This window comes from Lytechinus pictus, chromosome 6 (assembly GCF_037042905.1).
Source record: "Lytechinus pictus isolate F3 Inbred chromosome 6, Lp3.0, whole genome shotgun sequence".
NCBI lineage: Eukaryota > Metazoa > Echinodermata > Echinoidea > Temnopleuroida > Toxopneustidae > Lytechinus > Lytechinus pictus.
The window spans coordinates 26,987,146-27,011,207 of NC_087250.1; the positions used below are offsets into that span (position 1 = coordinate 26,987,146).

Consider the following 24,062-nt stretch of genomic DNA (forward strand, 5'->3'; position numbering starts at 1 on the left):
TCCTGAAAGAAAAAGAAAATATATGCATGTATATATTTAGGTCATCACGAACCATTAAAAATGATTAAATTTATGCATTTTAAATTATATTTCATATGAAACAGCTGCTAATATAATGAAGCCACAATAACTTTTTTTTCATCTCCCCCCTCGCTCGTTTCAGTTCCTCCGCTGTCCGGAGATCGGCAGGTATATATATAGCTACTGCAAAATTAAGTTGATGTCGATAATTCACCGTCGAGGTCGTCAGGGTTGAATGCATGAAGGGTTACAGAGAAAACGTGTGCATTTTGAAAAAGAAGCGTTGGATGGAAAAATCCATCGATGGATTTTTCCCTTAACCTTCACCACAATTTTTTTTACAACAAACTTTCCGTCGTCAGAGTGACGTTTTCCCTTTAATCAAGGTACTTATTGGTCGCTAGAGATGAGCCACGGAGCGACGAAAAGTTCTGCCTTAGCCTGGTCAGTAACATTTTCTCACATTTTAGCATTTGACTTCGAGAAAATATTGAATGCTTGAATTTGAAGAAGGGAAAAGGGGGCTTAAATTCTCCTATTTAAAATTCAAAGTCCAACATTATTAAGGTACTGAGTAAATTACAGTTAAATGGATTAAGGTAAGGCCTTGGTCGTTGATATGATAGGTCCCACATATTCATATTTGTGTAAGTTAACTTGTAACAAATTAAGAATAGTGGAGATGGAGCAGGGCACTCTAGCAGTCTAGGCTAGCCAGGAGGCTTCTAGAGAGTAAAAATCATTTACTAAAGTAAGGTTACTCTCATACGAAGCCAGGTCTTCCTTCCTATTCTTTTGCGTGTACCACCAAAAAACCATTCATTCAATGAACAAGGTTATGATACTAGGGCTAGGCTAACCTTGTTCTCAGTTATATCTCCATGAGTCCATGTGTGGCAAAATAAGGATGGCAATGTTTGGCTTATTTTCTCTTTTTTTCTTTGGGACAAATGCTTGATTTTTTTACACTGACAGTTTCCATTACACCTATTCGTCATGGCATAATCGTGATATAGTCCCCAAATCCAGAAGTGGGGATTATTAGAATCACACCTACCAGAACGCATGAAAATCACTTCCTTTCTCCAGAACACAGTCTACGTCACTCTAAGCACCAAGGCTATTAATTCCTGTGTTAAAAAAGTGAGTGCACGCGAATTAAATGTTGGACTTAAATTACTAGATCTTACCATGGAGCTCCATGACGAAATTTGTTCTTAAATTAGACTCTAGATATTACTAAATTGAAAAAATGTATAAATAGTACTCGCCTGGTCTTTTCTTGGGGTATTGAAGCCTTTTTGTCCAGAACTTGCTCAACTTTTGCGGCAAATTTTGTCGCCATAGGGTTGTGCACATTCTCGTTTAATACTGGTTGTCACGTGACACGGCAATGTCGTTAGGCTGTTTGGCCTGTATTCAAGGCGTTCTATCCGTTATGATTTTATATTGAATGAAGCAAATTCCATCAGGTATAGGCCCCTATCAAGTCAAAATCGATACAGGGATCGAGAGGGGGGGGGGGGGGGGGGGGGGTGGAGCCAAAAATTTCCCAGTCACATGGTATGAAAATGATATTTTTTATGATTGTCCACGATCATTAGGGCAAACCCGTGTGTGGCAGTACGGTAGCGTGATGAGTAAAAAAAAAATAAAATAAAAGAAAGAAAGAGGGCCAATGTAGGCATACATGGCGCGTGGGAATAAAGTTGCTTTATATGTTCCAAGCGAGTGAAGCAAGCAAGAAAAAAACTTTTCGTGCAAATCTAAATTTGAGATAGATATCTTAACTTACACTTTTCCTTTTCTTTTCATTAATTCCCTTCATTTCTTTTTTATCTTGGTTGTAGAACTTTCGGGGGCCCCTAGGCCTAACCCTTCCATCGTGTACCCCCAGTGCAATATCAGCAAGTGGTGTCGATAACTCTGGATATTTAGCAATTAGACCTATTTATTTTATAGAAAAACATAACGTTAATGTTTTGACCCCTTCCCCCCCAAAAAAGGAAAAACAATTATAAACTAAGTTATATACATCCCCCTTTTCTCATTTCGCTTTTTATTTTCTCTATTCCCTCCTTATTTTTTTTTGGGGGGAGGGACCTTTTCGGGGGGCACCGCCCCTAGCTACGCGCCTACCAGATGAAGAGGCGAGCGAGCAAAACCTTTGTCACTTTTATTACAAATATCAATTTTGCAATAGATTTTGACATAACATTCGGAATTATTCTCGCATGCATTTTTCTTTCCTTTTGCTTTTTTATGGCCTTTTATTTCTCTTCCCTTTCTCTTTCTGTCTTTCTTTCTTTCTTTCTTTCTTTCTTTCTTTTCCTTCCTTCATTCCTTTTCTCTTATCCCGTTTTTTTTTTGGTGAAATCCACTGGACCGGGGATCAAGGGCCAGCCTGCATGCCCCCGGCGGTTTACGCCTCTGCCGTGGATGTAAGCTATATATACGCATGATCTTAATCTTCATTATGATTCAAACTATATAGAGGCGCATCCAAGATTTTCCAAATTAAGTAGGGGGGGGGGGGGGCGGGGTGAATTTTCTCAAGTAAAATTTGACAACTCCCAAAAAAGGTTCTTACTAAAAAAAAAAAACCGGTCATTATATTGTCTCGCGTAAAGTTTGACAAGTTAAAAAAAAATGGTCACTCAAAATGAAAGTCATTTTGTCTGCGTAATATTCGGCAAGCCCCCCCCCCCCCCCACAAAAATAAGAAAATGGAAAGTCATTTTGTCCACGTGATATTTGGCAACCCCCCCCCCCCAAAAAAAAAAAAAAAAAAAAAAAAAGGTTTTAACTAAAGCAATGATCGAAGGTCATTTTGTCTCGCGTAAGATTTGACAATTTTTTTTATAAAGTTGTCACTAAAAAGAAGGTCATTTTTTCCACCATTGATTATATTTGGCAAGCCCCCAACCCCCACCCCCATAAAAAAAAGTTTGTCCCTAAAAGTGATGTATAGAAAGTCATATTGTTAATTTGTTCCCAGTAAAATTTTGAATTTGGCAATTAAAAAAAAAGGCCAAAAAGAGAAAAGAATATGAACGAAATATCCCCATTACAAATAATGCTGTACGTGATTCTCATGAGGGGGGGGGGGGGCACATAACTAGTATTAATAACATATTTAATTCCAAAATGTTTACTATAAATCTCAAAAGGGGGAACGGGCAGAAATGCTCACCCCAACCCCCCCCCCTCCCCCCCCCCCCCCGCCACTGATTCCAATCAATAATGACTTTTCTCTGCAATACTGATGCTTTGAAATCAAGATACTGAAGATTGATACGCTTAACATAAATTATGAACGTCTGACAAAAAGATAACCAACCGATCACCTGACCGATCAGCTGACCAGTACGCGTATCACTTCGGAGTTGATCACTCGTCGCAGCTGTGTGGAACGCTCACCGAAAATCAACAAAAAGGGCCTGAAATGTAAGTTTAACAATAATCGATTTTAATTTCAACTATTTTTACAACTAAATAAAGGTTTGCCGTCCGAATGAAAGGTATATCGGATAACTCTAACTTGTATTAAGGTGTACATTTACCAAAGTCTTGGGATGGAAATCAGAACAGCATTGTCCAACCCATAATTTGGGTAATGTCGCCTATGAGGTCCATACATGTTAATGTTTGGACCTCATTGGTACTAGGAGTGGTCTACGTCTCCAACTCTCGCACAACTCTGTGGCAAAATGATAACACACACAAATGAAACACATTGTATATAAACACTAGGGTTCTCTCCCTATTATATACTCGTGATACAGTCCCCACTCAACGGGAAATCAAGCTTGATTTTCACGGCGGTGGGGACAGTTTCAACAGTATAGTATACTCGTGATCCAGTCCCCACGCTATGGGATACACGGTTCACTTTGCACGCAGTGGGGACAGTTTCAACAGTATAGTATACTCGTGATCCAGTCCCCACGCTATGGGATACACAGTTCGTTTGGCACGCAGTGGGGATAGCTCCAACAGTATATTATACTCGTGATACCGTCCCCTCACAACATAAAATCGTGCTCGTTCAACAAGGGGATGGGGACAGTTTCCCGATGCAATGTGACAAGGAAAAAAACACCTTTGGGTATGGTTGCGGAAGCTGGGGGGGGGGGAGTTTCCCAATGCAATGTGACAAGGAAAAAGCACCTTTGGATATTACAGGGGCCGCGAAGGGGGGGGGGGGGACTTTAGCCCCCACCTTTTTCCAAAACATAAACGTAAAAATGTGACCATAGGATTATGATTTTTTTTGCATGGTCAGCCCCCCCCCCCCATTTTGAAAACCGTTCCGCGGCCCCTGTATTATTGCCATCATCATCATCATTATTGGTAATATTATATTATCATTATTATTATTATTATTGTTGTTGTTATTATTATCAAAATAATGATATTAGTATAGATATTCTTTATCATTGAAAATATGCCCCTTCCATCCATTCCGTTTCTTGTATTTCACGTAATTCCTTCAAATAAAATCGCTGTAGACTCATAACGTTTGGTATTATTGTCATAATTATTATCATCATTATTATTGTTCTTTTTTTCTTACTGTCATTTATTTTTACTTATTATTATGATAATTTCGCTTTACTATTATTATTCTTTTATTATTTCCTATAACAATGATTATTCTTATTTTTTATTATTATTACCATTGTTATTATTATTATTAACCTTATTATCATAATCATAATTATCACTATTATAAATATTGTTATTCTTTATTATAAAATTACCTCATCATTATCATTATTGTTGCACCTTTTCATTTCCGTCACATATTTGTATTGATTCCTTTATTGTTTTGTGGTTGACTATTTTCGTGTCATTCTTAATTCATTCATTCTTGCACCAATCCCCACTCCGAGTTTGCTGTTGGAGCCCTTGTGCTTTCCCCCCGCATTGTTGTAATTTCTTCCTTTTTCCCCTTCTTTCTTTCTCCTCTATTTCTTTCCTTCTTTAAATTCGATTTTTAATTTTTATTCCACTGGAATATCATTATGGTATCTTAGTTTGGACTTATATGATAATTTTTGAAACAACCGGGTCTGGAAAAAAAAGACTTTGGACTTATATTATAATTTGTAATTAACCGGGTCTGGAAAAAAAGACTTTGAGCTTATATTATAATTTTTTAAACAACCGGGTCTGGAAAAAAAGACTTTGGACTTATATTATAATTTTGAATTAACCGGGTCTGGAAAAAAAGACTTTGAACTTATATTATAATTTTTTAAACAACCGGGTCTGGAAAAAAAGACTATGAACTTATATTACAATTTATACTTTGCACTTTTATGCTATATGAAGGCATTTCTATAGGATTTTAGTTCAGAATTATTCACAATGTTTTGGAAAAAGGTAGGGGCTGAAGTCCCCCCCCCCCTCCCTCAACTTCCGCAGCCATACCCTAAAATGTTTTATCCTTGTCACAATGCATCGGGAAACTGTCCCCATCCCCTTGTTGAACGAGCACGATTTTATGTTGTGAGGGGACGGTATCACGAGTATAATATACTGTTGGAGCTATCCCCACTGCGTGCCAAACGAACTGTGTATCCCATAGCGTGGGGACTGGATCACGAGTATACTATACTGTTGAAACTGTCCCCACTGCGTGCAAAGTGAACCGTGAAGCCCATAGCGTGGGGACTGGATCACGAGTATACTATACTGTTGAAACTGTCCCCACCGCCGTGAAAATCAAGCTTGATTTCCCGTTGAGTGGGGACTGTATCACGAGTATATAATAGGGAGAGAACCCTAGTGTTTATATACAATGTGTTTCATTTGTGTGTGTTATCATTTTGCCACAGAGTTGTGCGAGAGTTGGAGACGTAGACTGTGTTCTGGAGAAAGGAAGTGATTTTCATGCGTTCTGGTAGGTGTGATTCTAATAATCCCCACTTTTGGATTTGGGGACTATATCACGATTATGCCTTCGTCATATAACTTGGCCCTTAAGTAAATTTGATTCTTTAAATTATTTTTTCTTAATTAAAAATAGAGATTAAAAAATGAATATTTTCTTGCCATATTATTTTCCACCAATAGAGGGCGTACACAAAATATGCCAAAAATTCAAGTTTTTGAGCGCTCTAGTGAATACAAAAATTATTCCCAAGTTACTAATGAAAAATAAATAGCAACTGTATGGAAATTAGTAATTTTGGTCACAAAAGTGATATTTTAATCATTTTTTAAAGTGTGTGCTCTGTACAGCATTGGCATGCCATAGTCCAACCTGTAGATTCCCCACAGGCAAGGTGGTTGCAGTGAACAAGTGCCAAAAAACCTGAAACTTTCGCCCCCGAGATTTCTACTTTCTTTCTAAAATTAAAACTAAAAGTAATAAAATTTAAAAACTAAAAGATCTAGCCCTAAATCATGTACATGGGATACAACTTCATTTCCGACATTTCTACGCTATGGATTTTATTTCTAGACAAGAATTCATCAAAAAAAATGAGGAAAATATCATGAATAGACGGAAGAGACTTGCCAGATGTTTACGCCGCCATCTTGTTTTCTATTGTTCTTCCCCAACGTTACGCGACGCAAGCGTCCGTATCGAAAAAGAAAGTATAAGAAAGTAGAAATCTCGGGGGCGAAAGTTTCAGGTTTTTTGGTGGTACACGCAAAAGTATGTTTGAAGGCACGGCGCATTCAACAAATAACGTTATTTTCCGAAAAATGAATACGAGGACTTACAGAATGAAGTCCTCCTACGAAACTTACCAAACGATGTGAAGTCAATTCCTCATAATTTGATGAATATCCCTCAAAATGCGTCATTTAACTTTAAGCGTTGTTTTTTCTTCACGTTGACAAAATACGAAAGTCACCTTTCTAGCTCTCAAATTTTTCGTCTAATGAGCGAAAGAGGGCGCGTGATTTATCTTCATATCAAAGACACTACAAAAATTATCTTACACGTAAATCGATGCAAAGCGTTACGCCAAGTCGGCAAAGTGTTCAATCTTTTAACTGTAAAGACTTTGGTGGAACGTTAATTGACAAACGAACAGTAGCACTTGCGGGGCTTTGTTCAAGGTACATAGAATTTTCTATATTTTTTGTTTAATTTGTCATTGTTTTGAATATGTTCCAAAAAGTATTATCGTCAGCAAAAATAATAAAAAAGTATGTTTTTTAAGTTATTGCATTCATTGGGGTCTCTATTTTATCAAACAATTATTTGAATTGCGCATACAATGAATCATGAATCTAGTTAAAAAAAAACCACACAGCTGAATTAAGGTTGTGAACTGTATTAGCGCCACCAACGACCTCCTTTTTATTTCCGTGGAAGAGACGTGCGAAGCCACTTTCCAGGCGGAGGTAAGCGATTTTGCTCTTTTTTGTGTCCTTTTAAATTAAAAAAATATGTTAAAAATTGAAAATGGAATGCTTTATACCATAAAAAGCCCTGGTGAGTAGCGGAATGGGTTTCGGCTAACATCATTCACGTTTTGAAGGGATGTTAACGACAACTCTAAAATCCACTACAAAAACACGATAGTTGTGCGAGGTTCGTATAGAATATACTAACCTCGCAATAGTGTGAGTGGAGTATGACCACTCACACAAGCATGCGAGGTTAGTTGTACTAACCTCGCACAACGCATGTCATTTCATAATGAATTTTGACGTTTTCATTCATCACACGAATGTGAGAGAATGAAACACGCCAAAATCTGACTACACAATATACTAAATTTATTCATCTAAATCTTATCATTTAATTTAATTTAAAAAATGTGCTCGAACGTATTTATAAAAAGGGATTTTAAACGCTTACCTCCAAATCTCAGCCAAGACACTCCATCAGATCCTTAATACTGAGGTGGAAATTACGCAAACAACAATCGAAATGCGAATTTAGATTTAGAGTCTAGATTCAAGTCGTCGGCGCATAATAGGAAATTGTACCAAAAAAATCAACAGGTTGCATCTCACGTATAATCGCTGATGGCGCTACATCATAAAATAACGCTGAACAGCGAAAAAAATTGCGGAGCGCCTAGAACGCAACCAGCAGTACAGCTGATCTGACGTAAACGACGTAAACAAGCAAGTTTATTAAATAATATCGCGCGCCCTCTCTGTGCGTATAGAGAAAACCAGCGAATTAGCTCCATGCCTGCTTCGACATCAAGAAAAATCATCAATATAAAGTACCAGAAAGACAGAGAGGAAATGAAATTGGCTTCATATCGTTTGGTAAGTTTCATATCCAAAGCTTATCTCATTTTAAATAGGTATCAATTTCTAATTTTAACCAAATAGCCATAAACTTATTGCAAGTGCCGTGCCAGTGGTTATCCTGTGCACGGCGGCGGTAATGTTCCCATGGGTGGAGTATGACACCTCCGAACCTGTCATAACTTCTTTCTTAAATGACGTAGTGGCATCACGTGGGTAAACTATGACATGCAAAAGTGCCTCGAAATTTGAAAATTACAATCTTACGTAATCAATCATAGAAGTTGAAATTACATTGCAAAACAGGTGTGACAGCTCATTCAATAATAATTGTAATGCACAGAAGCTATAAAAATGGTTGGTAAAACGCAACAAAACCATTCATTTTGAAATAGTAAAATAATTGAATCGATAAAGATTCTACCACGTCAGGTCATCCATAACTGGACTCGTATTCGTTGTTTTCAGACCCTTACTGACATTTTGATAAATCCTGTCTCTAATTTATGCAAAGAATTTATCAAATCGTGTGTTTTGGTATCTAAAGATTAAAAAAAATTATGTTAGACTATATTTTGATGATGATTGGAACCATAGATAAACCTATAATTATCATTATTTCACAAAGAAAACCATTGTGGTTTACTTCCGTAAACTATTAAAATTTACAATCCCGGGGGTACCCATCTCAACGTCCACATGTGATTTTTTTATAGTCATGAAATTAATTATCCGTAATTTCATTTTCTCAGCAATAACATGCTCCAATGATGGTTCAAGTATGCATGGTACATATTTTTCCTCTTCTAATACTTTGATTAGATGTATTTCCAAATTCATCACAATAATTGCAGTTTTATCATATTTTTGCTTTTTAAAAATTATGCTATTTTGTGACTAAGGCTAAGTCTCGTCTGCTCTTTTTACCGATAGTATCGATATCAAGGGAGGCTAGTTTGGAAGCCTTTCGTGAAACGGGTTTAGTAAGATTGGAACTAACTTCGTGGTTGGTGGATAAAGATATGACTAACTTGTCTAGGTGTTGCTAGGTGTTGAGAAACGGGCCCCTGGAGACATAGTCATAGAAAGTGAAATGGGAATTAGCCTACTTCATGACTAGAGTGAAAAGGGGAATAAACGAGAGATTTAAAGATCTACAGCGATTCCACTCATAATAAGGAGGTGTTGAAAGTCTGAGGCCGGGCGTGAGAAGTGCCCAAAATAATCAGACACTTGTCTTAACTTTATTAATATTAATTGGACCAAAACAAAAATATAAAAAATATAATCATTGAATAAAAAAAAATCATGTGTATTTCCATAATACATATGTTGAATATTAATGTCATAAAAAAATTGAATTGAAAAAATATGGTAGCTCTAAGAAATAAACGGAAATTATTTACTTACCAGCTCTGTGGCAAATTGTCCATAGTCGGGACTATAGGGGAGACCGGGGTTAATTGGAACATTTTTGACAAAAATGGCTGTAAAATCAAAACAGATTTTATTCGAGAAACAATATATATCAGCTTGAAGCATATATCTAAGGGCTTCAAATGTACCCCATAAAATATTCAACTCTATTATGGTTACTGAAAAAAATCCACCTTGAACAAGACTATCGCAAACGTTCCAACTTACCACAAAAAACACCTCAACCTCGCACAAAGTCGTGAAACTAATCAAAACATTATTTCTTCAGAAGAGGGGACTACTCGACGATCAGAGCTGAAACATTGATGGCTAATTTTTAGATTGAACACAATCTCCTGTCTGGAACTCAACTGTATTTAGCCTGTTAAAAGCAGTATGGCAGTGAGTCAAGCATCATGCATGAACTGGAACTCCACTGTAACTTTGTAAGCCTACATGTGTTTAGTCTGTTAAAAGCAGTGTGTGGTATGATTGATAAATCCTGACCATTTTTCTACACTTTACAATCGACAGTGCCTGCTGTAAGGTTCTATGGTTAGATATTTGTTTTTATTGCATCTTTTTAAGACATATAAATTTTATTCGCTTGTGCCGGTTTCATTTTTTTTCTGGTTTGATTTATGTGTTTTGTTAGAAATGGAATCACCTTACCAGAGAATGCACCATGCAGGATTCTGAACCCCAAAGTTGAAAAATCTCCTTACTGTGGGAGAGGGACACCCCCTCTCCCCGGCTCGGTCGTTTCGCTTCGTTATATTTTACAAAATACTTTTTTTTAAAATCAAAATACTGTTTTTTTCCTCTCAGAATACTGTTTTTGCTTTTTGGAGGTTGGCATCTCTGGTGTGAGTGCTACTAGACCATTTCCGCACAGCGATTTGGACACCGCTGATTGGTCAATCATGTCATGACTTCGTGGTCGCCAAAATAATTACTTTGGACCGCGTTCGGAAGTATCGATAGCGGTAATGATATCCGGTCACATTATATACACGGTTAAATGCTCTTGCTTGGTTCGTGATCGGATCACTCCAGTGTAGGCCTATTGATCGAAAATTATCAAGACTCTGCAATTTATGTTGTGCATATTCATGCGACGCTCCGAAAGGCAATGGCTGGATGACGTCATGTAATAAGCGTTTTTGTTGTGAAAACGAGCGCGCACGCTTCAACAGCACGCATTTCCCATTCAGTCGGCAGATGTGTTCGATGTTTGGGAGAGTGCCATATTAGGAAGAGTGTCAAATTTCCCGCCGTGGGGAACTCCCATGGTGGCCATTCCAGTTTTTCTTGTGATAGATCGAACATGTGCGATCTCGGCAGCGATATTTTCGGCGGAAATCACTTCCCCCTTACGAGATTGTCTGTCTTGAAGAGTCACTCTTGTAAAGAACAGAGATTTACTATCCTCATTTTACAGTCACCATGATCTCCAAAAGAGTGGAGGGATCACCTAAGAAAGAAAGAGAGAGAGAGAGATGTCATTGACAAAACATTTACAAGCAAAGTGTATCATTCATTATCATACTCTAGATAGATGACACAATATTATTTTAACTCTTTGCCCGCCACTGACAGAATCCCTCCTGCGCCACATTTATTCCAAGTGCAACCTTTAGATGGGTTTAGCATGGACACTGCTAATTCAGCTCACTTAAGCTTTTGTTTGGTTTAGTGTAAAGAAAAGCTTTGCGATGCACTCATCACTAATATTGTGTATTTGTGTATGAACAATAGACTAAATGAACTCGGTTTGTATTGTAAATAGAATGTGGCTTGAATCTAACTTGGCTGTCTGCTCTCTGTGACTAGTTGAACAATGCAGGCAAAGAGTTAATAATCTTTTTTTTATTCTTTCTTCCCACCTTTCCTCAGAAGAAGGATGTGTATCGAAGATTTACTCGAAGGAGTATTGTTTGCAGACGATGAATAGCATGATGCAAAGAACAACAAGACTTGTTTCATCTTGTAGACTTCAACTACAGGTGTTTGCAGCATGTCACAGTCACTCGCATACAGCAAGGCATAGTGTGTTTCACTTTCCTAGTCTAAAAACACATGGAGGAGAGGCTAATGTTTTGCATAATGGCAGAGTTTTTAAACAGAATCTGTCAGCATTATCACAACGTAGATCAGAGTCAGACATTTGTAAACTCCAAAGAGCTCTTTGCAGGAATTTGAAACAAAGCTCGTCATTGCTATGTCAGATGAACCAAGTTAATTGCATATGTGTCGGTCCAAGGAGATTCAAGGATAGTAGACAGATGTTGAATAGACCGGTACATCATCATTTCTCAACAATAGCTTCATATTCTGTACTGAATGTTTGCCGCAAGAGAAGATATAACCAGTCTGCAGTCACTAGTGCCTTCACATGTTGCAGAGTTCAAAGGTATGGATCCAGTGCTGTTGGAAATGAGACCGGTGATCCCCTCTCACCTAAGAGCCCACAGTTCAGATGCTACATGGATCATCTGAGAAATGAGCACCAGGCTATTTCAGAGAGACTACAGGTAGTTGTTCCTGTTAAGAAAAAGAATTTTAATTCTTTGCTTTGCTAAATGACCACATTTCTACAGAATGCATGAAAAATAAATTAAAAGCCTTGCTACGATATAATACATGTACATGTACTGCATGCCATGCACTTCTGTACATCACGCAATATCTTCACAATTAACCAGAGAAAATATGTTACACTGTACATGTACATCAGATTTTAAACAGTTTAGTTTAAATGCCATTCTCTTTCCTTCAGTAGTATATAGAGAGCAATCTAACATCTCATTAAATAATTGAATTTTATTGCAATGAAATTTATCAAAATACACTCGCAAGCAGTTTAAAGACGGAAATATGTGACTGTTTACAAACAGATCATAACAATAATATGGAGAAAACAAAGTAAATGTTCAAATACAATACACAAATTCATACAAAAAATTATTATAAATACATATACTGAAGGAACAGGAAATGAGACCAAAAGAGAAAAAGGAAAGAGGGAGGGGGGGGGGGCTTCATTTTTTTGTAACTTGCTATGATAACAAATCTGCACTGACAGTAAAAAGCTACTGAAATCCTTTAATCTGATTGGCTGATAGTAAAGTTTGTTATTACAACAAGTTTGAATGAAACGGGACCGTGACCCGTTTCATAAAGAGTTGTAATTATTATTGCAATATCCGTAGAAACCTTGATTGTGATTGGCTGCTGAGCCATGTTTAAATTCAAATTCAAATATATATTCAACACTTATAATAAAAACACATTATAATATTATAGAAGTAGAACATAAAGGGAGATGAATATAAGATATAGAATGACAAAACACAAGGTATAAACATAATGAGAGTCTCGGGGTTAGCAGAAAGGAGGAGATTCCTTTCATAATTGCTACCCCCAACAAAATCCTAAAATTGAAAGTGGTAGATGTACATGAAAAATACTACACATAAGAAACTACACTGAGCCACCGGTAGTGGTAGAGTGCACGCCTCATGAACGGGAGGTCGTTCAATCCCCGATCGAGTCATACCAAAGACTTACAAAAAATGTGACCTTCTGCCTTCTTGTTAGGCGCAGAATTTAGATTGGAGAAGGGTAATAATAACATTATCATGTTATGTAGGGCCCACTGGTAGAGCAGTTTCCTAACTGAAGTGGCTACCCTGGGTAAATAAAACATTATTACTATTACTTATTATAGATATAAGATACAGCAGTTATATTTTCCCTTTTATTGTTTTGTTTGTTTTAATAGGGCGGGGAGCCGTTGTCAGACTCTAAACAGAAGGAGCTCAGGGGATCCATGATGGAGCTTGGTGAGATCCTTGAGAAATGGACCGAGCTGATTTCAATGGAAGAAGAGAACAATGAAATTCAGCATCTTATCCAAGGTAAGTAGTGGTCATGATTTAAATGTGATTTTAGAAAAATATGAAAAATAAGGATAAATTTGTGATATCAGCTGGCATTCTGATAGCTAAAACTAACAGTGATTTTAGTCAATGCTTCTGTGGAATGCAAGTGTTCATATCCTCCTGCAGTACACGTATCCATGACAGCTTATTTCCAATCGTCAAATTGCAAACTCGTCTACTATCGTTTGGTCTACCATCAGTTAGTCCACTCACCAAATGGTCTACTTTCATTTTAATAGTCTAATGCCATTCTGTCTAATAACCAGTTGGTCCAATAGCCATATACCATTTGGTCTAATTGGACTAAGTGTTAAATTGTGCAAAGTGAATGAAAGTAATATGGATACTAGACCAACTGGTTATGAGACGAAATGGTCATAGATGAAATGGTGATTAGGTGAAGTGATGATTGGACTATTTTTGTTTAATGGACCAAATGGTTGTTTGACGAAATGTTGATGGATGGAATGGCATTAGACTAAATGAAAGACCATGTGGTGAGTGGACGAGTTGGCAAATACCATAAAAGTAACTTTTATGCAATGGGGCACTGCTGTTCTTTGCGACCATTTTCTCCTGACTGATTGGAAGTTTCAATAGGGCCGTCTGCACCAGCCCGAGTTTTCAAATTAGTGCGCGATTTCTGATCCGGTAAATTATCCCGATCTGAAAAATCTCGAAATTATTTGTAATGGAGACGCAATCTCGCTGGATTAATCTCGATATTGCAATCCCAAGTCAACTTTGGATTATTTGCAAAATAGTGCGCTATTTTCCGAATTATCCCGCTAATTTGCCGGTGCAGACGCACTCGGGATTATTTATTCATGGCGTCATACCATAATGAGTCGATGCCTCGCTCGAGCAAGAATCGCTCTTCTTGGGATAGTGGACACGGGGTTTCTTGAATCTCAAGATTAATCACGAAGAGGGCCGATTGGGCTAAAATCTTGAGATTAAGGAAACTCTGGCTTGTGCAGCACCGCCTATTGAGATTGCATTATATGCACATCTCATGCTTGAGTGAACCTTGAGTTTATTCTGTTAATCATTAGATGGTCATGATAAAGAGATGCAGGATCTAGCTCTGTCTGAGAAGGATCAACTTCAGGATAGGATTGAAGATGTATCACAAGAGGTAAGACCAAGAAAATCTCAATAGGCTCATTTTTATCTTAGCCATTGTTTTTATGATGAGCTATTTTAAAAGAAGTGATGTTTATTTCTGGCTGCTCTTAAACCATTCATTACGTAATGAATAATTATGTAAAGTTCAAAATTGCCTTCTATTGAGTTGTAAAGCAGTTCTTTAACTGAATTGAATTACCCTCCATTTTTTTTACTGATTGTTCAATAAAACGTGAAATAAGTAAATATTTTCCTTTGTTTCGAAGTGAAATTATTGACATGAATTTATATGGGATGAAAATAGTCCATTAGGATAATTTTTCAGCAATTCCTATTGTGGATTATGGTCAAACATACTTTTTGCTTTGATACAATATAAATTTTCATGATATAATTCTGACCTGATTTGGCAGATGCTAATTATCATTTTATGTAATTATTCTTATTGTCATACAACTCAAATGCTGTTTCAAGGGAGAGGGCCAACAGTACGCAAGGCATTGGAGTGAAGGGTTTGCACCACAGACGTGGGCCAGTTTCATAAAGAGTTACAAGTGTTGTAACTTTGCCATTATGGCAACTACTATGGTTACCTTGACTTTGATTTGCTGCTGAGCTATGTTATCATGGTAGTTGCCATTATGGTAAAGTTACAACAGTTGTAACTCTTTATGAAACAGGCCCTAGCATTTAATCTTGTCTGATCCATTAAAAGTGAAAAAAGTGCCCTAGATGCTGTAACGCAAATCTTTCAATTGAACTTGGACCGACTTTCATGCTCTATTGCATATATGTTGTGATCATTATAACAGCAATCAAGCCAGCAAATCTATTGTATACTCTGCGCTATGCCATTTGCTCTGATGAGAATGGCTCTGCTCTAAATTCCACATACTAATCGATTGACCATCTTCAACCCTAAGTTTAACACTATACCCTAACCCTAACATACATGTATAACCCCATTGCAACCATAACCCTACATCTGAGATAAAATTAATCCCGGAGCAATTGTCGCAGGAGCAAATGTCGTGTCACTGCATAATCAAGCCATAAATAAGATCATGAGCATTTGACCAGCGATCAAGCTAGCAAATCTGGGCTCCGTTGCATAAAAGTTTGTAGTGTTGTTGAAATAACATAAGAGCCAATGTAGACAACATATATAATGAGATTCAGTCTTGACTCTCTGAGTCCAGTTTAATGTCTGATTCAATGTTGTACATTTAGGTGTGGCTTCACTCAAGCACGATAGTGCAATTCAATAGCTCAAATTAAACATGTAAGATTACAATGTATGCAGTAAATAACCAGGTGGTGACCTGAATATCTTAACTGTTCATGCACAACATTACTTTGAATAAATTATAGTTGCATCAATAATTGTATACACAACATTGTTACCATCCAATGGTAAATTGCAGGTAATCCTTGATTTTGATTGGCTGTTGGTCGTTGTTACCATGGTAGTTACCATTGGATGACAAAGATATCATAATACTTTTTATGCAACGGGGCCCCAGTGTATGATCAAACTATAAGGTTTGTGTGACAGTCCATTCCATCTCATTTCTTTTGTCTTTCCTCTATAGTTGGTTGACCTTCTAATGTCATCCGAAGAGACTGATGATAATGATGTCATAATGGAGTTTTCAGCAGGTGTGGGAGGTCAAGAAGCTATGCTGTTTGCCTCTGATATGTTTGACATGTATCAACGATATGCATATTACAGACGTTGGTCCTTTACAATCCTCGAGTACTTTACCTCAGATATAGGTTAGTAAAAGTTGTATTGTTTGGAACTGGAAAAATGTTGATGAAACGCTCCCCTGTGATAAAGGAGTCTTTGTTATGTATGAGTAGCATGATCATCATGGTATGTTATTTTGTTGACTCTGAGACGATAGCTCTTTTCTGTCCTTGATATTTTCCTCGGGTATCATATTGCAAAGCGTGTTCAAATCTTTCAAAACCAATTGACTGATTGCAAACTAAATCGCTAAATGGACTGACTAATCAAGACCAATGTTACATGCGCATTTTGTTCAACATACTAACCAGGAACCAATCAGAAGTGTTCTTTTATATTTACAGGTACTTCTTTTTCTTTTGATCCCCTTTCCTTTCTCCATTTATCTCTTGATCCTGGCAATATGCAAGAATGTACGAATGTAGTCTTGGAAGTTTTAATTATACCTAAGATCAATGGTATACAGTATACAGGATATGTTTAAACATTGTACCGTAAAGAGTAATTTACAATGAAATGTATACTTGTTTTTGTAGTTGTGTAATTCCCATTCATTTCAGTTTGTTAACTAATGTGGAGAATTTAAATTAATACCATTTATCGACATGTATCTATCTATTCATCTATCAATGCCTGATCTTTTCAAATCAGTTTATCTGGATAAAACAGTTTCTATTACCGAAGAGACCACCCTGTCTAAAAAAATAGATAAATCAGTTACTTCAATTTTTTTCCTAGGTGGATTAAGGCATGCTACCGTTAGTATCACTGGTGATCAAGCTTATCGTCTTCTAAGACAGGAGGCCGGCGTCCATCGTGTTCAGAGGGTACCAAAGACAGAGAGACAAGGGCGTATACATACAAGCACCATGTCAATAGCGGTACTTCCACAACCTAAAGAGGTATAAACCAAGGGCGTATACATACTATTTCCATGTCTGTAGCGGTACTACCACGACATAAAGAGGTACAAAAACAAGGGCGTATATAAACAAGTACCATGTCAATAGCGGTACTACCACAACCCAAATAGGTATAAACCAAAGGCGTATACATACATGTACTAGTACCATGTCAGTAGCGGTACTACCACAACCCAAAGAGGTATAAACCAAAGGCGTAAACATACAAGTACCATGTCAATAGCGGTACTACCACAACCTAAAGAGATATAAACCAAAGGCGTATACATACTAGTACCATGTCAATAGCGGTACTACCACAACCTAAAGAGATATAAACCAAGGGCGTATACATACTAGTACCATGTCTATAGCGGTACTACCACAACCCAAATAGGTATAAACCAAAGGCGTAAACATACAAGTACCATGTCAATAGCGGTACTACCACAACCCAAAGAGATATAAACCAAGGGCGTATACATACTATTACCATGTCAATAGCGGTACTACCACAACCCAAATAGGTATAAACCAAAGGCGTGTACATACTATTACCATGTCAATAGCGGTACTACCACAACCCAAAGAGGTATAAACCAAAGGCGTATACATACAAGCACCATGTCTATAGCGGTACTACCACAACCCAAAGAGGTAAAAAACCAAGGGTGTATTTATACTAGTATTATATCTATAGCATTACTGCCAAAATCTAAGGAGATGCAACCTAACAAGCACCATGTCTATAGTGGTACTACCACAGCCTAAACAGGTGCAACTTTCCACAAACAAAAAATATTTGAGAATGTTGGTAAAATAGCTTCAAAATGTTTTGAAAACTTTTTAGAACACTCTGAAATCATTTTGTGTTTGCTTAATACCCACCTCACTATTGTTTGTCTTATTGGTTAAAAGATTTAGTTATATTGCATTTGAAGCTGTAGCACTCTCTAGTAAAACAAATCTTCATGAAATTCTAGGAAGTATTGTGGCATCACTGTCATAGCATTAGTTTGCCTCTCCCCTTGTTAGCTACAGTATATATCTGTGCAGCTTAGAATAGTTATTGGCTAATTCTATGAAGTATAAAATACCAGCCATGACTTGAAAATAAAACTAAAACTCTAATACCTTGGTCACATTTGCTCTACGGCAGCCATACGGCAAGTAAAGAATAGCCTTTTTAACATTTGTTTTTTACCAGCTACATAGGTGGTGTGAATAAAAATGAATAAAACGGCTGTTTTCGACTCGCCGTACGGCTGCCGTAGAGCAAATCTGACTGAGGTACTAGTATTAGTTTCATATTCCTGTTGCATGGCCTGAATATACATAAAATGGATGTTTGGATTACTATAAATAATAAACTGTTCTAATTTCTGTTTTGGGCGTAAAATTTTGTATTCCTTTCATTCTGAATTTTTACTCTTTTTACTTAGATTGATCTGAAACTGGACCCTAAAGATCTGAGGATTGAAACAAAGAAAGCTAGCGGAGCAGGAGGTCAGCATGTGAATACAACGGACAGTGCTGTTAGAATCACTCATGTACCAACAGGTATTATATATCTACAGAGATGCCAACCTAAAGGGATGGTTGTCAGGAATATTTACCATATTTGTCAGGAACAAATGGGAGTTTCTCAGGAACATCCCGCGAAGTAGCATCGTTTATACAGGGATGCCACTAGGTGTCCTCCAAAAATACTGAAACTCATCGCGGGCCGGGACAGTGTCCAAGAAAAAAAAAATTAGGGGGGTCCACCTTTAATTTTGGGATGGACACATGTAACAGGTAAAAAATTGGACAAGCAAAAAAAAAAAAAAAAAAAAAAAAAAAAAAAAAAAAATAGGAGGGGGGGGGTCTGCCCCCACCTCAAATTTAGGGGAGGGGGGGGGGGGGAGGACCAAGTGGCTTCTTACCTTGTTGTGATCGATGACTTTGAAGTCAATTAGGTTTGAAAAACTGACGGTAGTTAGTTGTGTGTTTCTCATAGAACGCTAGACCAAAAGCTTCAGTCTCTGTATTTTGGTTGTTCAGCTGAACCGCGTTGGCTCCACTCACCAATACATAGACTGAAGAGTTGTTGGCCCGTACATTAAGACAACGTATCAGCTAGCTGATACGTACGTAACCCAAGGAGCTCCGGCCCGCTTTTCGGGCCGGAGCTCCCTGAGTTCCGTATCAGCATGCAGCAGTAACGTTAGATCTAACATTCGGCGGAAACCCGATTTTCGGATCGTTTTTGGTACATCAAATGTCACATTATGAAAAAATAATTACATCCAAACTTACGAGAAAATATATAAAATTCAGAAACATCGTACCTTAGACCGCAGTTACCGCTAATTCCTTTCAAATGATGATCAAAACTTAGTCATCCTCGAATCCTTCGTTGGTCATCGTAAGTTGCCATCTTGGATGACGTCATCATCTTTACAGTCGTATTTACCAGTCGCTATTATACCGCGATTCGTGCCGCTGATTTGTGCTTGTCTATGTGCGTGCGTTCGGAACTTGTCGCTCGCATTGATTGGCCAGGATATCGATAATTCTAATCAGAAAGCCTTGATAAAAGCATAACTCAATGAACGTAGTAGGCAGTGCGCGCGTTTATAAATTATAGTAGAGAAACTCCCGTTGGTTTACCGTTGGCCACACACACGCTGTATGCACGATACATGTATACACAATACACGCATATATTCATGCACAATACACAATACACGGATATATACACATGCACAGCAAAGCAATACACAATACACATGTATTGTAATTGTTTTTTCCGTAACCTTTTTATTGTTGCCGTAACACCGTAATTGGAGGAATAAAATCGGAACAAATACGGCGAATCCGGAACGCTTGGCATCTCTGTATCTACTACAGACAGGTATTATACATGTATATACATGTGGGGGTTTTCTGCCCTAAGACTACGGTGCGTCCCAAAAAAAACTATACACTTTTGAAATAGCTGCCAAATAAAAAGTATATAACTTTGGGGGAAATACTTATATATATGGAAAGCCAATAAAGTCATCTTTCAAATGACATCAAAATGTTGGAAAACTATTCATGCTTGAGTGAGCACTAGCCACTTAAACAAAGGGTATGAAAATTAGGGTGGGCAGGAATTAGCCTCTCGGTTTCTTTCAGTTTTTGAGAGGCGAGTCCCTTGGAACTTGCAAACTTGAGGGTGTTGGGATGAATTAATGGTCATTCATTATCAATTTAAATTGTTAGAGAAAATTTCATGAATTATCAAATTGAAATTCCATGCATGAGTGAGCGTGAATTGCAAATCTTTAGTGCAGCATTTTAACTTTACAATGTGGGTCTCAGCAGTGTGTTTATTGGAGTCCGGAGAATGGGGGTAAGAAACGACTTCAATGGGTGAAGTAAGCTGATGCGAAAAGGGTCAACAGAACGTTTAGCCTCCCTCCTACAGGTCCGTCCCACCCCTCCTGTTGAGATGGAAGCTGATTGCTATTACATGTACGCATTAAGTGCAGAGTGGACTGTAAATTTGATAATAAATTCTGAAAATTAGGTCATCAACTTTTACCTATCAATCATTTAATCAACAATCTGTTAGTAAATCAACTCAGTCAATGTGATCAATCAAATATTCATCTTTTTCAATTAATTATCATTCAAACATTCAGCTTTTTCAATAAATCTTTTCATAAATCATCATCATTAGTCAAGTTCTTAATAATCATTCAATGGAAAAGAAAGACCCATCAACCATAAGTCACTTGGCATTTAAGTTTTAAATACCATCCAGGAGAAAGAAAGGGGGTGGAGGGCGGGCGTGAGTAAGAGAACACAAAGAAGAATGCCCCTTTAACCCAGTCTTACCCTCTCTCATCCCCTTGCATGTAACAGGTACCATCACATTACTCTGACTCTCACAAGCACACTTGCTAAGATCCACATAATAAACTAAAAATGCTACACTAAAATTACAATTCCTGTTTACTCATGCATTACATTTCAATTTAGTAACTCATTAAATTTGCTTAAGAAACCAAAACTGATCTCAATTCATCAGTAATTTAGCATAACACCCTTAACTTTGCAAGTTCCAAAGGACTCACCTCTAAAAAAACTGGAAGGCTAATTCCTGCTTACCCTAGCAAATGCTAGCCTCTTAGGAGGGGTGAAAGGGGTAGAGAGGGGGGGGGGGGGTTAAGTGTTCTGTTGACCCATATCCCGTCAACCTACTTCCCCCACCTAAGACCCATCCCTATTCTGACTTCCATGAACACATTGCTGAGATCCACTTGAAAAAGTGAAAAATTGTATTTCATGTTCACTCATGCATTAAATTTCAATTTAATAATTCTTGAAATTTGCTCTAAAAAGTAAAAACCTAAATTAATAATTCTTGATCATTGATTCATCAAAACACCCTCAACATGAACGGTTACCCTATCCAAAAAACATGTTCATATCACACCCATTCTGAAATCTCTACATTGGTTAATGGTCAACGATCGCATCATCTTCAAAATCCTTCTTCTTGCATTCCATGCAATTAACGGCTCTGCTCCACAGTACAATTTCAATCTAATCAGCAAATACACTCCTGTCAGGTCCCTACGTTCATCTAACTCTGGTTCCCTAGTTATTCCCAAATCCGTTAAGACATGGGGGTTCGGGCTTTTGCTCACGCTGGCCCTGTTCTCTGGAATGATCTTCCCCTGGTAATCCGAGAATGCACTTCTATTGACACATTTAAACGTTACCTTAAGACTCGTCTATTCAATGATTCTTACTCTTAATTGTTCCTGAATCTATTACTATTATATTTGTACTTTTTCTCTTTCTTTCTTTCACTGCGCCTTGTGCACTCTGCCGAGTGGATTCGGCGCATTACAAATCACATATATTATTATTATTATAAAAGAAAGGTCTGATGAAACACATGACCACCATCCCATGTTATCAATATTTTTTTAACGATACAGTCCTTTATATCAAACATTAGAAGTTATCTTTATGAATCTTGAATATTTGGTGCATTATACATTATTTTGTCTCGGGTTTGTCAGGTTTGCTTTTTTTTTGTTCAATGCTATGTTAATTATTGTTTTGCATCTTATGTCTTGTTTTAATTTTCAATCTTACTTCTTTTTAAGTTATTTTTTTTTTAGGATCAAATGGAAGGACAGGTATATTTTGTAAATATCACTGAAATGGGCTACCCTTCATTGAAAAAATTGTTTTGATTTTCACTTATTTTATTTGTGATTTTAATATGGAAAGTAAAAAAACCAAACAAACAATCAAAAACTAGGTGAGAGAAGTAGATGTGAACAATTGAGCATATAAGCAATCAAATTCAAGTTGCAGCATCTTCAACAAGTCTTTGACAAAAGATATATATTTTACTTCTTTCTTATGCCTATTTAGTTCAATTTTGTTTTGATCTTGAATAAGGTATCTCGGCTGAAAGTCAACAAGAGCGTTCCCAACACAAGAATCGTTCGATTGCCATGACGATGCTACAGACTCGAATCTACAACCGGATCCTTGAAGACCAGACCAATTCTGAAAGATCGATGCGTCGTTCACAGGTGGGCACAAGAGGGCGCTCTGAAAAGATTCGTACTTATAATTACCAGCAAGATAGGATCACGGACCATCGGATCAGTCGTAGTATCCATGGAGTAATGGAGTATCTACTAGGATCTGAACACTTAGATGAAATGATGGTTAGTTGTATGGAAGGCGAGGAGTGTCAGAATATACAAGAAAGAATCCTAGAAGTTTATGATATGAGCAAAGAGAACTCAAGATAGGATCACGGACCATCAGATCACTCATAGTATCAATGGAGTATCTACTAGGATCTGAACTGTTAGGTGAGATGATGGTTAGTTGTATGGAAGGCGAGGAGTTGGAAGGGGGAGGGGTCACTGTTACTAGCAGGTAGACCTAATGGTATACAGACTTCCCCAGAATTTCTCTATTGATTTGCCCATCTTACAGTACCCTAAACAAATATATATTTATTCCCTAAACTAAATGATGTCTCAAATGTTGTATTGTAATGAAAATGTGAAGCTTATACCCTTTCCATGAAATTTTATACCCTTTTTACTGGATGTGCTGATATTGCCTGGCTGTTGAAAACAAGACATTTTACTTGTTATTTTAAATGTGCATTGTGGGCAACTTACTTTTTGTAGTTGTCCTATATTGAACAAATTTACTTGAAATTAAAGCATCTTCAAAATGAATATTCTCTGTAGTTTTTCTTTGATTCCTTGTTTTATACATTATTTTCATCTATTTCGTCTCAAACATTATTATAATCACAAAATTATTAGATCGATTTTAGAATCAATTATTCTTTTTATTTGTACATGAAATTTCTAGGAATTTTCTTGCGGTACAAAAGAATTGGTCTCTTATGATTTGAAAGAAGGAATTAAAAAAAGAAACCAAACAGATTGTGCGCCAAATGAATCCAGTTGAAACCTGTTTATCATCATTAACCTTCTGTCAGGGAAAAAATTTAATAGATTTAATTCCTTTGATTAGACATATGTTCTGACTTAGCCCTAATAAGACTAGGGGGCCCTCCTTGACATTTTTGGGATAAATCTGCCGCACAAATTTTTCTGACCGCGTCGTTCGCTGAATTTTTTACTT

General features: G+C 37.2%; 1 protein-coding gene across 3 annotated transcripts; it reads left to right on the forward strand.

Annotated features, from left to right (window-relative positions):
• Positions 1–413: 413 nt before the first annotated feature.
• Positions 414–23,647, forward strand: LOC129262754 (peptide chain release factor 1-like, mitochondrial). 3 transcript variants are annotated; one of them, XM_064101302.1, is made up of 9 exons: positions 414–465; positions 9,959–10,115; positions 11,566–12,203; positions 13,454–13,589; positions 14,669–14,751; positions 16,334–16,517; positions 17,230–17,393; positions 18,836–18,953; positions 22,845–23,647. In XM_064101302.1, the coding sequence occupies exons 3-9, from the start codon at positions 11,616–11,618 to the stop codon at positions 23,204–23,206; spliced, it is 1,635 nt and encodes a 544-aa protein (XP_063957372.1). In that variant the 5' UTR covers positions 414–465; positions 9,959–10,115; positions 11,566–11,615; the 3' UTR covers positions 23,207–23,647. The 3 variants fall into 3 exon arrangements, with proteins under 3 accessions (XP_063957372.1, XP_063957370.1, XP_063957371.1); XM_064101300.1 differs by lacking the exon at positions 9,959–10,115 and adding an exon at positions 5,865–5,929 and having other exon boundaries at positions 421–465; XM_064101301.1 differs by lacking the exon at positions 9,959–10,115 and adding an exon at positions 7,361–7,389 and having other exon boundaries at positions 421–465.
• Positions 23,648–24,062: the final 415 nt, after the last annotated feature.